Source organism: Protomyctophum parallelum (assembly GCF_964188405.1).
Source record: "Protomyctophum parallelum genome assembly, chromosome: 12".
NCBI lineage: Eukaryota > Metazoa > Chordata > Actinopteri > Myctophiformes > Myctophidae > Protomyctophum > Protomyctophum parallelum.
In genome coordinates, this window is record NC_139712.1 from 50,594,265 (window position 1) to 50,609,095 (window position 14,831).

Below are 14,831 nucleotides of genomic sequence, written 5' to 3' on the forward strand. Positions count from 1 at the left end.
CTGTTATATGGGTTTTCTAATAAAACAAGCCGTGGCCTTGCCAAGAGATCACTTGACTGGCGGAGGAGACTCCCTCGCATCTCCAATTAAAATGTCCAATAATATTTCAGTAGTGCAGCAGAGTGAATGATTAGCGACAATGCAAAGGCTGGTATGGGGGTACGTGTCCGGGATAATGTCGCCGTCATCTGCCCTCATGTGGTTCTGTTTATTTTTAGCTTACTTAGCAGCCATATGTTATCCATAAAGTGAGATCGTTAATTTCTCCTGTTTTGAATGAGCCATAAATATCATTAAAGTGCAGCAGATCTAGACTCTTTTTTTTTCTCCTCCCTCCCTTTTTGGATTTCCAGTTGCAGCATGCTGGCAGAATGGCAATCCTTCTCACACAAGAAGGCATTGTAGAGAACCACAATATTGTTGTGTTTTGCGGAATGAAAGCTGGCCATTGTTGTGTGCCATTTCTTGAATATGGGTTTTTTTTATTTGATATAAAATGGGAAATTCCATTACGTAACTGAATTAGTAGTATTTAAACATGAGCTTGCCATGGGAAGCGAGAGGTAGGAGTGGAGTGTGCACAAGGACAGGTCACGTTACGCAGGGAAATCCTCCGTTTTGCAGATGATGTAGATAAGCCCCATTTAGTGAAGAGCGAGCAACAGAAATTACCTCAGATTTAGGGTCTAACTGGATTAGGTTGCATATGGGCATTGGGTTGAGCCCATATTTCATTGACATATCACATCATAAGTGAATTCCCCTGTATATTGGAATGCCGCCCGAGGCTAGCCCAGAAGTTTAGTCTGCTTTTGGTGAAGGCCTAATCTACAGGAAGGAAGGGGCGGAGACGCAGATCTGACTTCGATCTGGAAGCTCCATCGGTGTCGATCTAAAGCTGCCGGGGTCTTTTCAAGTCTGGCTGTTGACATGAGCTAGTTTCTAGGGATACGGTCTGAGATTTCACAGTTTATCCAGTGAGTCTGGATGACAATATACTGACGTGACATATGGCTGTGAAGTGGCTGGCATTTGGCTTAGATCAGGGTCGTTTACAAAGTTTTGTTAGCCCAAGGACCTCTTAGCTGAGATGAAAGAGAGATGAAACAGGGACCCCCACTACATATTGTATAAAATTGTGTTGCAGATTAAAATTTCATAGTTTCGTATAGTACTTCGTTGACAGCACTATCATGGTGGATTCATGTTAATGTATATTTTCTGAAATGTAACCACTCAAACTCTAAATACTTAGTAAATTTGTCTGCTCTTTTGTCCCTCTACACCAAACTGCTTTGCTGAAAATAGCCGGAAAGCAATAAAAAGAAAATGCCCCAAACGTTCTGGGTACCTATGGAGCACTGTTGCAGGACGCCCAACAGCAACGTTTCACCATGGCGTTATTATAGTATGGATGTTGTTGATATCAGTACTTCTATTCCTCAGACATAACACGGTCCTCAGTGTAGCAACAGTAACGGGGGTGGTGCGGGAGCGGGGTGGCGCTTACCGAAAGGTCCATTGGATGATTTGATTTGTTTTGCAAATATCCACCTGTTGGTGGCGCTATAACAGGCCAATGTGAAAAGGGTGGGATATATTCCTCCTAGTGAAAGATTTCACGTAAATTGCACGCTGCGTTCATGATTTGAGGCTTTTTGTTAAAAATGGGCCATGGGTCAATGGGTCTTGAACACATGACTATAGAAATAGTGTCTTAACGATTTGCGGGACTTTTGGACAGAATCTGGAGGAGTAATATCCAAAAAGTGTTTTTCAAAAGTCGGCCTCCCGGTGGCGCTATGACAGGCCGTTTTGGGTGGAGGTTCATCGTTGGCATCCAGTGCAAAATCTGCCATCGACCAGGTTAACGGTGCCGGAGATTAGCTGGTAAGGTAACAGACGGACGGACGCTCACACACGGACTCACACACACAAGCACACACACACACACACACACACACACACACACACACACACACACACACACACACACACACACACACACACGGACAGAGTGCAAAACATACTTTCTCCCCATGCCTTCGGCCTGGTGGAGACAATAATAATCAATAAACATTGAGCATGATAGGTTCTTGATTTACCTATGATCCTAGATTACTATTTCTATGCATTTTGCTGTATTACCTTGTGTTGTGCCTACTGTAAATCTCTCTGGATCAAGAGCATCTGCTAAATACCTTAATTGTAAACTGTAAACCGCACTGCATTCAACACCAGCTGAAGCTATTAAAGTTAAGAAAATGAAGGTCAAGGCCGATTGCCTCATCTACAAGCACATGAAATCATACTTAAAATATTTGAACATATCTGTTGTACAAGCTCACAACTAAATTGCATCCTGGCGTGATTTTTGCTGGATCTTCTATACGAAATGTTTACACACTTCTTAATTAATGGTGACACACAGAATAGGGACACCTTGTTGAAAGTCGTTAACACTGATGAGTCAACTCTGTGCACAAGGATCACCCAGCTATGCTGCTAAACTCTGATCACCCAGCTATGCTGCTAAACTCTGATCACCCAGCTATGCTGCTAAACTCTGATCACCCAGCTATGCTGCTAAACTCTGATCACCCAGCTATGCTGCTGAACGGAGAATCTAGACCGTGTCCTTGACAATAAGGAAAGAGTTAAACCTGAAGGGGGGAAAAAAAAGTATTAGCTGGGTAAGTGCCAAGAGTCAATCCTCCAAAACTAACAGGGTTAAGGTTTTAAATGAAAAAGATAATCGTATTAGAGGGCCAGACATACAAAGAGAGCAGCATTTCACGGTGTTGGATCCTGTTAATCACCAACAGTAGTCTGCTATCTCTGGGCTCAGGTGGAGGGGAGGGGAGGGGAGGGGAGGGGAGGGGAGAGAAAATCAAGGCTGGAGGGAGAAAGCTGGAGGAAATATGGTGTTGTCATCCTCTCAGCCAGACCTCTTTTCTATTAAAGATGTTTATGTTATTTATCCCTATAAAGTAACGTGCTAACGTCTGAACTAGCTTGGCCGAATCAAAGCTGAAAGGAAAGCCGTTGATGTAAGTGGAGCTGGGCTGAGGATCTTGGGCTGCTGTTGTCATCTGCCATTTCTTATTGAGGACAGCGGATTTGTGGGCAGTCATTTCATTTTAGTCAGCAGTGAGTGAGCTGTAGAAGCATCTGTCCCGTCGACAAGGCTTTTCCAAAGGCATTACATCCACACAGCGGCCTCATCCAGCCTGCCAGTTGTGATTCAGTCTCTGCTTATGATTTCAGTTCCTTATCGCTTCTCCTTAGCAGTTCATTCCATCTGGAGTATTTCAGAGAATATATTGTATTATTGCATGATAGATCAATCAATCATAATACGGCTACTGTGATACTTAAATATAGCCAATATATTTGCTATAAAGTATAGCCTATAAACAACCAGGTTTTCCAGTGGGAGCAAAGTATTTCAATTGTTATTTATTGCCTGCAGAGAGTCTGTTTCTCAATTTTTTCCTCAACAATTTCAGAATTGAAATTGTTTTTTCGATTAGCCAATTAGCCATCCCTAATCCTGAGGTTTCTAAATTTGACATTAAGAAATGTCCCTATGCCTCAGGCAGTGATTTCTCGCTTCTTAGATTAGGATGTGGATGGGGATGGTTAGAGGGATGGGGATGGTTAGAGGGATGGGGATGGTTGGACGGGGATGGTTAGAGGATGGTTAGAGGGAGCGAAGAGAAGAGAAGAGAAGAGAAGAGAAGAGAAGAGAAGAGAAAGAAGTAACTACCGGTACATCTTTCGTCGGCCAAATCCCCCCCGGTACCTCATTGCTTCCAAAATGTGAAACACGGCATCATCGCTGCTGCTGACAGCCACCTTCCAGCTGTACTGTGCAGCACAGGTCCACAGGGACAGTGAACTGTAAACAATGACATTTTGGAATCCGCCTGTAGCACCAGTGATCATCTTAAAAATGTAGCTGTCGTCACTGACGCCCGGTCTTACTTTGGACCAGTAGAAGTGACGGGTTGGATGTGAGCGACATGACGCCAGCCGGTTGTTGCTGGGGGGAGCGGAGAAGAGGAAGGAGGGAGGAAACGCCAGCAAGGCTGCTAGTGGTGGGAAGAGAGAGCGATCTGGGTTTGACGTGGTAGCTCAGGAACCGGGTGGGGGGGGGGGGTGGTCTGATCTTTTTCATCTTTTTGTGGTCTTTTCCTTGGACTGTCCATTCCGGTTGAAACATTTGTCAATGATGGGACACGTGGAGAAGAGATAATGGTTTTAACGTCACCTTTTCTCCCTCCCTCTCTCTCTCTCTCTCTCCCTCCCCCACCTCCGCCCCCCCCCCCCCCCCCCACCCCTCTCTCTGTCTCTCACTCTTCCTGTCATTCCCTCGCTCTCTTGTTTTCTCAGTGATGGCCTCAGCTGTGCAGCTGTGCTGGCGATCCCGCCGCTGCGCATAGGGGAGAAGCCGAGACGCCTTGACGACCAAACTTCCTCCCTCCCTCCCTCCCTCTCTCACTCTGTTCCGGTGTAAAAGTGCAACGAAACACACACCAGCATAAACAAATGTGACCATGTACAGCGTGGAGGACCTCCTCATCTCTCACGGATACAAGCTCCCCCAGCACTCCTCTTCGGCGGCGCCCACGCCCACCCCAGACGCCTCCTCCTCCTCCTCCTCACGCCAGGCGCCCTCGCCCTCGCCGGCGTCCTACAGCAAACGGCTGGACGTCCTGGAGATCCGGCCCGGCCACGGGGCGCTGAATGGCTACGAGAGGGACGTCGGGGTCCTGGGGTCCTACGGGACCAACGGCGGCGGCGGCTCCAGGCCGCCCATGGGTTGCAGGGTGGCTTTCTCCAACAACAACGAGCCCAGGGACAGGGACAGGGACAGGGGCGAGGGCAGACAGGAGGTGGACAGCCGCAACCAAGGAGACACGCACTCTCTGGGCGAGTCCTTGACCTCAGACAGCGGGTGAGACGTCGTCCATGTTGCGTCCTGAGGCTCCTTCGCCCCTTTTGCCATATAATTATGTCCTTTTCTGGACCAGGGCCCACGTGAAAATATCAAGAGCGTTTGCGGCAGCCATGTCAAGTGGTCAGATGGGTGGGCCACGTGGATGTTCAGACTGAGTTTATTTTAATGATCAAACAAGTGATGGTGTTCCGGCTTGGATTCATAGAACCAACATAGAATAGGCCTTACTTTAAGTTCCTATTTGTCGGTTTCACTATGAAACTTTTTTTTTCTCGAGGTTAAAACAATAAGTTATGTAGTCAGTGTGCACTTTTCAACGGGAATAGCGGGTATTGCATAACAGAGTGGCGCATGCATTCCTTTTTGCATCGTTCCCGAGTATGCCGGCGTTCTAGACTTATCAACATTTGTTTCGTTGGGGGCCAACCACGGCCTACCAGCCACCACACCCGGCCCGCACGTTGGGAATGGCTGCCATATGTGGTATTCCTGCTGGTCGTTTAATAACAGAAGGCGTCCGTAGAAATCTATGCAAATGAAAAAAGTAGGATTTCTGCATGATGGTTTTTTGGCACCTCATTTAAGAGCTGGTCTCCCTCCTACTCCCTCCCTCTCTCCCTTTATCTCTGTTGCTCCCAACCCTCCCTCCCTTGGTCCCTGCCTCCCATCTCATCTTTACCCCCCCCCCCCCCCCTCTCCTTCCCAATAAAGTCAGGGGCTGGGGAGGAGGGATAATGTGTGCTAGAGTCTTCATCTGCCACACGGGACTCTGGAGTTGTAAACAAAGCTGCTATTGGGCAAATGCTCCGTGCCCTGTCGAAGCCCAAGCTGGCACACACAACCACAGATACATATATGCTTGTGCATGTGTGTGTGTGTGTGTGTGTGTGTGTGTGTGTGGGTGGGTGTGTGGGTGTGTGTGTGTGTTGTGTTGTGTTGTGGCCATGCACTTACAGACTTGTACACAATCCGAGCAGACGCAAACATGTACACACCTAGGTGGATACTGCTATATGCATACACGCACATATGCAATGCATGCATGCACGCATACTGTACACACATACACAGCCATATCCCCCCCCCCCCCCCCGGGCCTGATCGATACGTCCCCTCCCTATACGGTTTCAAAGGCGTTACTCCTCCTGGTATAATGCGTGTGGCATCAATAATACAGGACACGTATAGTCATTTTTTAAATATGCATATGGGGGGCCAGGCTATATTTAGCTCAGTCTGGAGTTACGCAAGTGAAACCCTCCTGGGGAAGACGGTGTTAAAACGTATGAAGCCTGAGTTATAACGCGGTTCAACGTGGTGTCGCGCGTCTACAGCAGCGATCTACAAGCCCCCAAACGTGTGCTGCAATGCGTTGCGAGCCTTAGTGTAAATGGACTATTTTTGATGCATGACAACCAAGTATAAATCACGCATAATGTTTCCAGTGAGATGGCCCAGTAGCAGCCTTTTGATACGCCCGTGTCTTTCATGAAGCCAGGCCTGTTTGGTTTGCCCATCCGCTGTGGTTCCGGAGGTTAACGGGGGCTGTAACCGAGACAAAGTCAATACAGCGATTTCCCCTGTACACACACACACACACACACACACACACACACACACACAGTTAAACAGGCTTGTCAGATATTTTTCCCCCCTGTGCACTGTTTGGCTGATTCCACTTATCCAAACCATGTTTTCCCGTCAGTGATAGACTGAGAATCAGAGAATTGTCATATGACCTTGAATAATATCATGTGTGTGCGTGCATGTGCCGTGTGCGCGTACGATTGAGTGAGTGAGTGTGAGAGAGAGAGAGAGAGAGAGAGAGAGAGAGAGAGAGAGACTGTGTAATCCACATTTTCACATCCCCTGCTCTGACAGCACTGACAAACAGAGTATTCTGGGATTGGGAACGCGGGAATAAACAAGACATAATGCCTGCAGTGTTTGTTGCCATTCCTGTTCCTTTATCTTCTGCATCCTTTCCTTACACACACACCGTGCGAGGCTGTTTAAGTTTGGATGAGGAACAGGCCTATCTGTCTATGGCTGTCCCATTATGCTGTACTACTTTAGAGCCAATTAGACTAATGATGAGGAGGCCGATGGCAACTCATCTTATACTGTACGTGAGGCGCAGTGAAATCATAATGCCTCGGTTGACTGCACCCCCGTAGCACACGTCCCGGGTCAGTGATGTCCACGGATTGGAAATGTCAAGGATGTGTCGCAGTCGCAGGCCCTACGGGCGCATACATACATACATACATACGTACTGTATGCATACATAACATTTGCATGCGCCTTGATGGCATTGTCAAAGCGTCATTTGGCCACTGCACAAATAGCCATAAATAAACAGGCTCTACCCAGATACCAACTGAGCGTCAATGCAGCCAATCAAGGCAAAGTCCCCTTATTATAGATGCAGGATTGCTGTTGAGGATTGCCTTTTTTTCTTTTTTTTACCAAGGTTGAGAGAGCTTAAGAATGGAGGGAAAATCGAAGATGATTGTCAAATGACCTGAGCTCTGGGTCTGTCATGAAGGGCATCCAGGACTAACGTCGTCATTGTGTAATGTGATCATTATGCCCAGTGGAGAATCGTGGCACCCAGTACTACAGCCTCCGTCATCCGTGGCTAGCTGTCGCCACCTAGTGGGGGAAAGACGTAAATGTTCATATTTTAGACTAGCAAGTAACTGTAGCTAGTTTAATTTATTGATTTCTTGATTGGATTTAAATTGCTACTGTATGTATTTCAGTGTTTAACACATCAGTAGAGAAAAATACTCTTCACTTGAGTTTAGATTTTACTGAGCAACGTTTCGGTCGTCAGACCTTCATCAGGCTGATGAAGGTTCTTTTCTCTACTTATCAGTTCCAGTGATCCGACACACCTGTCCATTGTAGGTGTGCAGAAGGACTTTTTTTTAATGTTTAACAAATCAAAATGTAACATGTTTGCATTATTGTCTGACTCACCGTCTTTCATTGTTTCCTTCCAGGTTCTGTGACGGTCCCAGAGGACCACACCCTCAGTCTAAGGACGTGTCCTACTGGAGGAGGAGAGGGCAGGACTTCGCCGTGCTCCTGGACTACGCCGACTTCAGAGAGCCTCCCGGGGGGGGAGGAGGAGGAGGAGGGCCAGGGGAGTACGTCCGGCAGCAGCCTGGCCCACAGCAGCCCAGGGGTCAGGAGATGCCCACCGAGGAGCGGCAGAGGGCGGCCCAGGAGAGGCAGCGCTGGGCGGCCCAGGCCCAGGCCCAGGCGCGGACCAGAGAGAGGGAGGCCGCCCTCCACCAGTGGAGGATGGCGGCGGAGAGGAAGTGCCAGAGCCTGGGCACCGAGGAGTGGCGCCCGGCGGTGAGCTTCAGGCGCCAGCTGTCGGAGAGCGAGGGCGAGCGCTGGGCCCAGGAGCAGCAGCGGCTCCACGCCCGGACGCCGGAGGGCATGGTGGTGCACCCCAGGACCAAAGCCAAGTCGCAGTCGCTGCCCCGGATGCTGCAGCCCGACAGCCTGCAGTACGTGGACATGACGACGTCCTCCGGTCCGGAGCTGTACCGGAGAGTCAACGGCCACCCGCTCTCGCCGCATGACATTTACAGGGTTCCCCGCTGGCCGGAGAACGGCCGACCGGCGAGCGCCACCCAGCTCTCCGTGACGCCAAAGCCACGCTTCACCCGACCCCCCAGACCCCCTTCCTACGAGGTGCACCAGCAGATCAGGGGTAGCTGTGAGGTGTTGTCTGGGTCTGGGAGAGATTCCGTCGTTCCTCAGGCCAGGGACCGAACACCGCTCCCGCTGTCCAGGGCAGGTGACCCGACGCTGGACTATTTCTCAGCGGACTCTGGACCCCCTGGGTACATCCCTCCCCCATCATACAAGAGGGCACCTGTCATGCCAGGCGGTCACCGAGGCTATGGGGAAATCCCTCTCAACTACAGGTAAATTACTCTTTTTCACATGTATAGATAGATAGATGGAAGAAGTACTCACATACTTAAGTACAAATACTGCAATGTAGATATACTCCGTTTGAAGTATAGAAGTCCCGTATTCAAAATGTACTTTAGTAAAAGTGCAAAAGTATCGGCATCAAAATATACTTTAAAATATACTTTTTACCAAAAGTAAAAGTAGTCATTGTGTAGAATATAGCCGATCTATACGTTCACAATGTGTCGCATCACGGCACATTGGGTGCTTGTAGATCTATTTTCAAATGGCCGGAATATCTAGAGGCTGACGTGGTTTGTGTGTTTTGCAATAATAATATACAAATCTAACTAGTAACTAAAGTTTTCATATAATTATAATTCAAACATCAGCCTCAAGCTGTTGTTTGATAAAATAAATAAAAACCTAGGCTGGTGAATGATGGGGATTTTGGCCTTTATTGATAGATTAACAGTAGTTTGACAGGAAAGGGGGAAAGAGATGGGGGGGGGGAAGACACGCAGCAAAGGTCGTCGGGGTCAGGACTTGAACCGGCAGTCAGGCTGGATTACCAGCCTAGGTGCCTGGACCACTCGGCCGGCCCAGGCCAATAATGCACTTAAGTGCAGAATGTGGAAAGCCTTGTTGCATTTATGAATGCATCCAGTGGGGCATCACAATACAATTTGGAATAATGTGTTAATTCCACGACAGGAGATAAGTGATGTTGTTACCTGACATTGGTATCGGTTGATATCAGAAAATTAAGAGTTGAACAATATCGGAAAGTCGGATATCGGCAAAAAGGCCTATATCGGACAACCCTAATATTATCAATACGTTTTGTCCACAAAATGCTGTTTTACATTGAGCAATGTATGTCAAATATATGTGTAATGAATCATGCAAGGTTATTCTTAATGGATTTTATACCTACAGTATGTGAATGTACAGTTTATAATACTGTAGCAAAATAAATCCCAGTTTAAAAGATATGAGCTTTCTAAACGTTGTAATTTTGCTCCTTGAAAAACTAATTACGGTAATTATCTTTTTGTGAACACAAATATCATATTAGAGGGTAGAGGGTATGTGCATGCATAAAGTGAATGGCAGATCGAGTGGCAAAGTGAGTTTAATCAGACCAGTGTGTGTCCAGTGGAAACCTCGTATGAATCTGATCTCAGGTCAGAATGGGTTAAAGTGAATGGCAGAGTTTAACGTCGTTTAATGCAATCAGAGAGGACTTTTCTGTTCGGAGTTTAGAAAGTAGTCGAGGCCAGAAAGTAGTTTTCTGACACTCAGTAGGTGTTCCTGCATAATATTATAACATCCGGGTATGATGATGATGTCACGCGCATACCCTCTATTATAAATGCAGTAACGGTATAATATTACATTGCTAAATGGTATAGTTGAGGCTCATTTTAACTATATCCAAAACGTCCTTATGATGGTACATTGCTTGATTACAATAATAAAATGCCAGGCCCCTGTTTCCCATCCACCATTAGTGGAACATAAAATCAATGCATTGCATCGATTCAGTCTACATTCGAGCCTTAATCAAGACATAGTACAGTTTGTGTCAGAGGTTTGCCAACATTCGTTATTCTCCCAGCCTGGTCAGTGTTGTGTAATTTCACTATGCTCTACTAGTGCTAATATAAATGAAGTAAAACTGCATTGTCATATAATTCCCAGATACCGAGGGGACGTGTACCAGCAGATGCACATGGTCCCAGACGGGTCTCACTGGTATTCCAGATATCCAGCCGGCCTGTGGCCTGACCCCCAGAGGGAGAGGAGCATACAACTACCCAGCAGGAAGCAGCTGTACCCTGGCTACGCCGTCCAGGAGCGTCCCGGCGGAGGGGTCCAGTACATCCCCTTCGATGACCCCCGCGTCCGTCACATCTCCTCAGCCCTCGGCGGCAACTCGCTGACGGACGCCGACAAGATCCGCCACATCCGCAACGAGCTTCCCAGCGTCACCGTGTCGGAGCCCGTGTCCGACGACAGTGCCTTCTTGCCTCCGCCGTTGGGGCCCTTTGTCGCGGCCAAACAGACCGCAGAGGCCCACCAGACGTCTTCGAGCGACTTTGACAATGACAACGACAGGTGGCACAGCGATTTGCACAAAGAGACTGTCGATAACTTCCCAGCAACCGACCAAAACTGTAACAGATATTCCAAAAACCAAGGTCCTCCGCCCTCACCCTTGTCAGCCTTCCAGGCCACGGTGGTGGCCTCCTCCTCCACATCTCGCCAGGGTTCCAACTCAGACCAGGGCTTCACGGAAACCATCACCCAGGTGAAGAAGATCGTCCCAGACTCGGGGTCAGAAAGTAGCAGGAACAGTAAGAGGAGGGTGAGCGAGACAATTTTCTGCCTGGTGTCCGTCCCCATTCACACGGCAATGAATATTAACAAAGACTCTGCCGCAGATCAGAACAATAACGAGATGATACCAAGTCTGACTGTCACCAACACTGACAGCGTCACTCTAGGCCATGTGGACAACCAGAAACTCCGCAGCAAGTCCATGGCCGACATGCCGCTCAGGCCCAGTCACTCTCACTTCCACACCAGCACCAGCACATCCTCTATGAGGAACTACAAGAGAGCTCCATTAAGAAAGGAGATCATAGACGCTTGGGCCCTCCAGGCCAACGAGGACAAGGAGTTGTGTTATGCTGGGTCCTGGCCCGGAAACCAGTACCGGAATCAGGAGACCCAGACCAGCTCCCCCTTGACGGTGAAAAGCCCAGGCCCTCAGAGCCCTCCGCGGGTACAGGAGGCTGGCCAGTCTGCCCCAGAGACAACCACAGACAGCGCTTTGGGGACGGACAGCAGCGCTCCGTATGGCTGCCCCATGGCTGGCCAGAAGAACCTCCATCCCTCCAGCAACAGCGCCTTTTGCCGCCTCAGCCTTGGCCCAGCTCAGCCTCCATCTCCACCAGCCTCACAGTTGACCCCGTCCTCACCATCCAAAGAGGCGAGTGAGCAGGTAGACCAGCAGCCGTCATCCCCCAGGAGGAGTGGCTCCAATCCCGCGGACGGTGAGGAGCAGGCGGTCTTCGGTCAGTTCCTGCTGAAGCCAGTGAACCGGCGCCCCTGGGACGCCATCGGGGAGCTGGAGTACTTCAACAAAGAGTTTGATGATACGATCAGAAAGAGGTCTAATGTGGAGCAATGCATTGAGGAACTGGAAGAGGTGCATGAGAACATATTGGAGCTCAGCAAATCAGCACACATGATTGCCCCTCCAGATCCTGGCAGGCAAGCACTTAGTCTCCCACCAATGCACATAAATCATCCCAAGAGCATGAAGACCAGATCAGAGTCCTGGAGTTCTAGCACTGATCCAGACTACAGGGAGGTGAGGAGTGCGTTCTCCAGGCCACAGGAGAGAACCGACACCAGACCAGCAACAGAGCACAGCCCCAGACAACAAGCGTCCCTGGACCAACCAACTGACCCCAACCAGTTCTACAGGCAAGACATCCCGGTCCCCCAAGAGTCCTTACTGCGGGATGTGGGATTAACGGTCTACACAGAGACTGCCGAAGGTCCTGGAGGAACAATCCAACGCTCCCTCTCAGTCCCGTCTCCACTCGATCCCCAGGAGGTGGGTCCGTCTGTGGAGTTGTCATGGGAGAGCAGGACAACATGTGTTAAAGATGGTGCTGGCGTTGAGCACAACCCAGATAAAGAGCTTCAAGTTGAAGCGCAGGCTGTGGCAAAGGTCGAGGGAGATGACACCAACCATGTCTACAGGCAAGACATCGCCAGACATCCCAGTCCTCCAAGATTCAGGCCTGTGCCAAATTTGATCATCCGCAGGGCCAATAGTGAAAATAGTAAACCCACCTCATCACACATCGGCAGGCTGACCAGAGAGTCTGCGTTTTCTTTCGAGGAGAGAGATGAGAGATATGTCTTCCCAGACCGTCTGACCTACAGAAATGATTCAACGATGGCCGACAAGCACCTAGAGAGCCTGTTGATCCGGGAGAAAGCTAACTCGTTGCCTGCCGAGGACCTCAGCAATCTGTATGAGGTCAAATGCGCTAAGGGCATCCCTGAGAATGAGTCCATCGAGCAGCGGGCGGCCAGGATCCTGGGCCTGCCGGTGGAGGCATTGGGTGTGGCTGACAGGCAGGCCAAAGAGAATCAGGATGACCCAGACATCTCCATAAGCACCACTGACACAGACACAGACATTACAGACCTTCCAGTCGGAACCGAAACACACAATAGTGAAAACAGAAAGACACAGCAGGTAGCACGAGAGTGTGAGCAAGTGAACGAGGAGTCCCTGAACAACCAGGAACAGGAGTCGGAGGAAGACACATGTGATGTGGACCATACAGAGGACGAAGACAAACACATGCCTGGTGAAAACCACAGCCACGGTGAAGATGGCCACAGCGGAGAGAGCCAACAAACTGTGGTGCTGGACCTACGCGAGTTCCCACCCAGCTCGCTTCCTTTGTCCCTGCCCGTCTCCCCCGACGGGAAGTTGGAACTGAGCACCTGCAGCGGGGAGACGAAGGGACGCGGCGCCGCCTCAAAGCTAATCGAATCCCTGCAGGACAGGCTGAACTCTTCCACGTCCTCCTCACCAACGTCTTCGTGCAGATCAACCCCAGAGAGAATGGCCCGTCTGAAGGAATTGGACTCGGTGTCCCGGATGAGACGACTCAGCCTCCAAAGTTCTGGAGACTACTGCGAAGAGGCAGACATTGTGGACGGAGAGGGAGACAGGGATGCAGCGGAGTCTGGAGCTCAGGTCGAGGCAGAGGGACAAGTGGCGGAGGAAAAAGGCGACACAGAAGAGGGAGGAGAGCAGAAAGAGAACGACTCAGGAGAGGAAGATGTCAGCAAGGATGATCGCGAAAGGTGTGATGAAAGGACAGAGGAAGCAGAGGATGAGGAGGCACACGAAATAGGACAGCAAAGGGTAGAAGAGGCGGTTGAGGTGGAACTGAACATAGAGGAAGAAGAGCTGAGCGGAGAGATCACAATAAGTTTGGAGAATGTGAACGAGGCCGCAATGAAAATGGAGGAGTCACGAATAGAGGTGGAGTCCGAGCTGAAAATCGAGGAGGATGATGAACACAAGCCCGCAGGAGAGGATCAAACAGAAGGGAACGCGCTGGATGTTGTCAGAGAACAAGTGAGTAAAGAAGCCGAGCGAGGGGAAGTGCCCAGGCCAAAGCAACGTGCCAGGGCTCAGAAACCCCCACTGCTCCCCAAACCTCGCAGCGTGCCCAAGAGAGAGATCACCCTGCCCCTCAGCTTCAGCAGCGTGACCTGTGGTTCCAGTTCTATGGAGGACGAGGAGGTGCTCTCTGTCTCAGGTGGGTGCAGGAGTGGTGACCACGACATGCTGTATGTATTATTGAAGGAGGTTGTGCCTCAGCAAATCAAAGAATGAAACGGACCATTAAGCAGGGTTGAGCTGGAGAAAAAAAAGAAATTGATATTCATTATGAATAATCTTTATTTCAGCAATGTCAAAATTAAATATTGACCCCCTCCCTACCTTGACATAAAACCATGGATGCATGTTGTTAAATTCAGTAACGAGGGAAGCTTATATTTTAGACACATACATTGTAGGAGAAAGAAGGGACACCCGCACAACGCCACTTGCTAGGTTCAAGAGCATTTATTGCAAGTTGCAACGTTTGGGTCTTGCGACCTTCCTCGCTTGAGAAAGGCTGCAAGACCGAAACGTTGCTCTCTGCTCTTAAAAATAAATGCTCTTGAACCTAGCAGTATGCCTCGTCACCATCGCACCTGCTCCAAATTGCCTACCGGGTGTGCGGAAGTCATCTCTCTATAGACACATACATTGAACATCCTTGTTTAACTTGTAGTATTTAAATTTACAAATATTTATTTAGTGTAATTACAATAA

General features: G+C 49.2%; 1 protein-coding gene across 2 annotated transcripts in view; it reads left to right on the top strand.

The window, feature by feature from the left end:
• jcada (junctional cadherin 5 associated a) overlaps nt 1–14,831 on the top strand; it is a 33,723-nt gene that overhangs the window by 16,124 nt on the left and 2,768 nt on the right. For both annotated transcript variants that reach the window (XR_014570080.1, XM_083778701.1), the window contains exons 2-4: nt 4,396–4,960; nt 7,972–8,910; nt 10,607–14,268. Coding sequence is in view for 1 of the 2 variants with exons in the window: in XM_083778701.1 (XP_083634827.1) it covers nt 4,560–4,960; nt 7,972–8,910; nt 10,607–14,268 (5,002 nt within the window). In the remaining variant the exon portion in view is untranslated. The remainder of the gene's footprint in view (nt 1–4,395; nt 4,961–7,971; nt 8,911–10,606; nt 14,269–14,831) is intronic.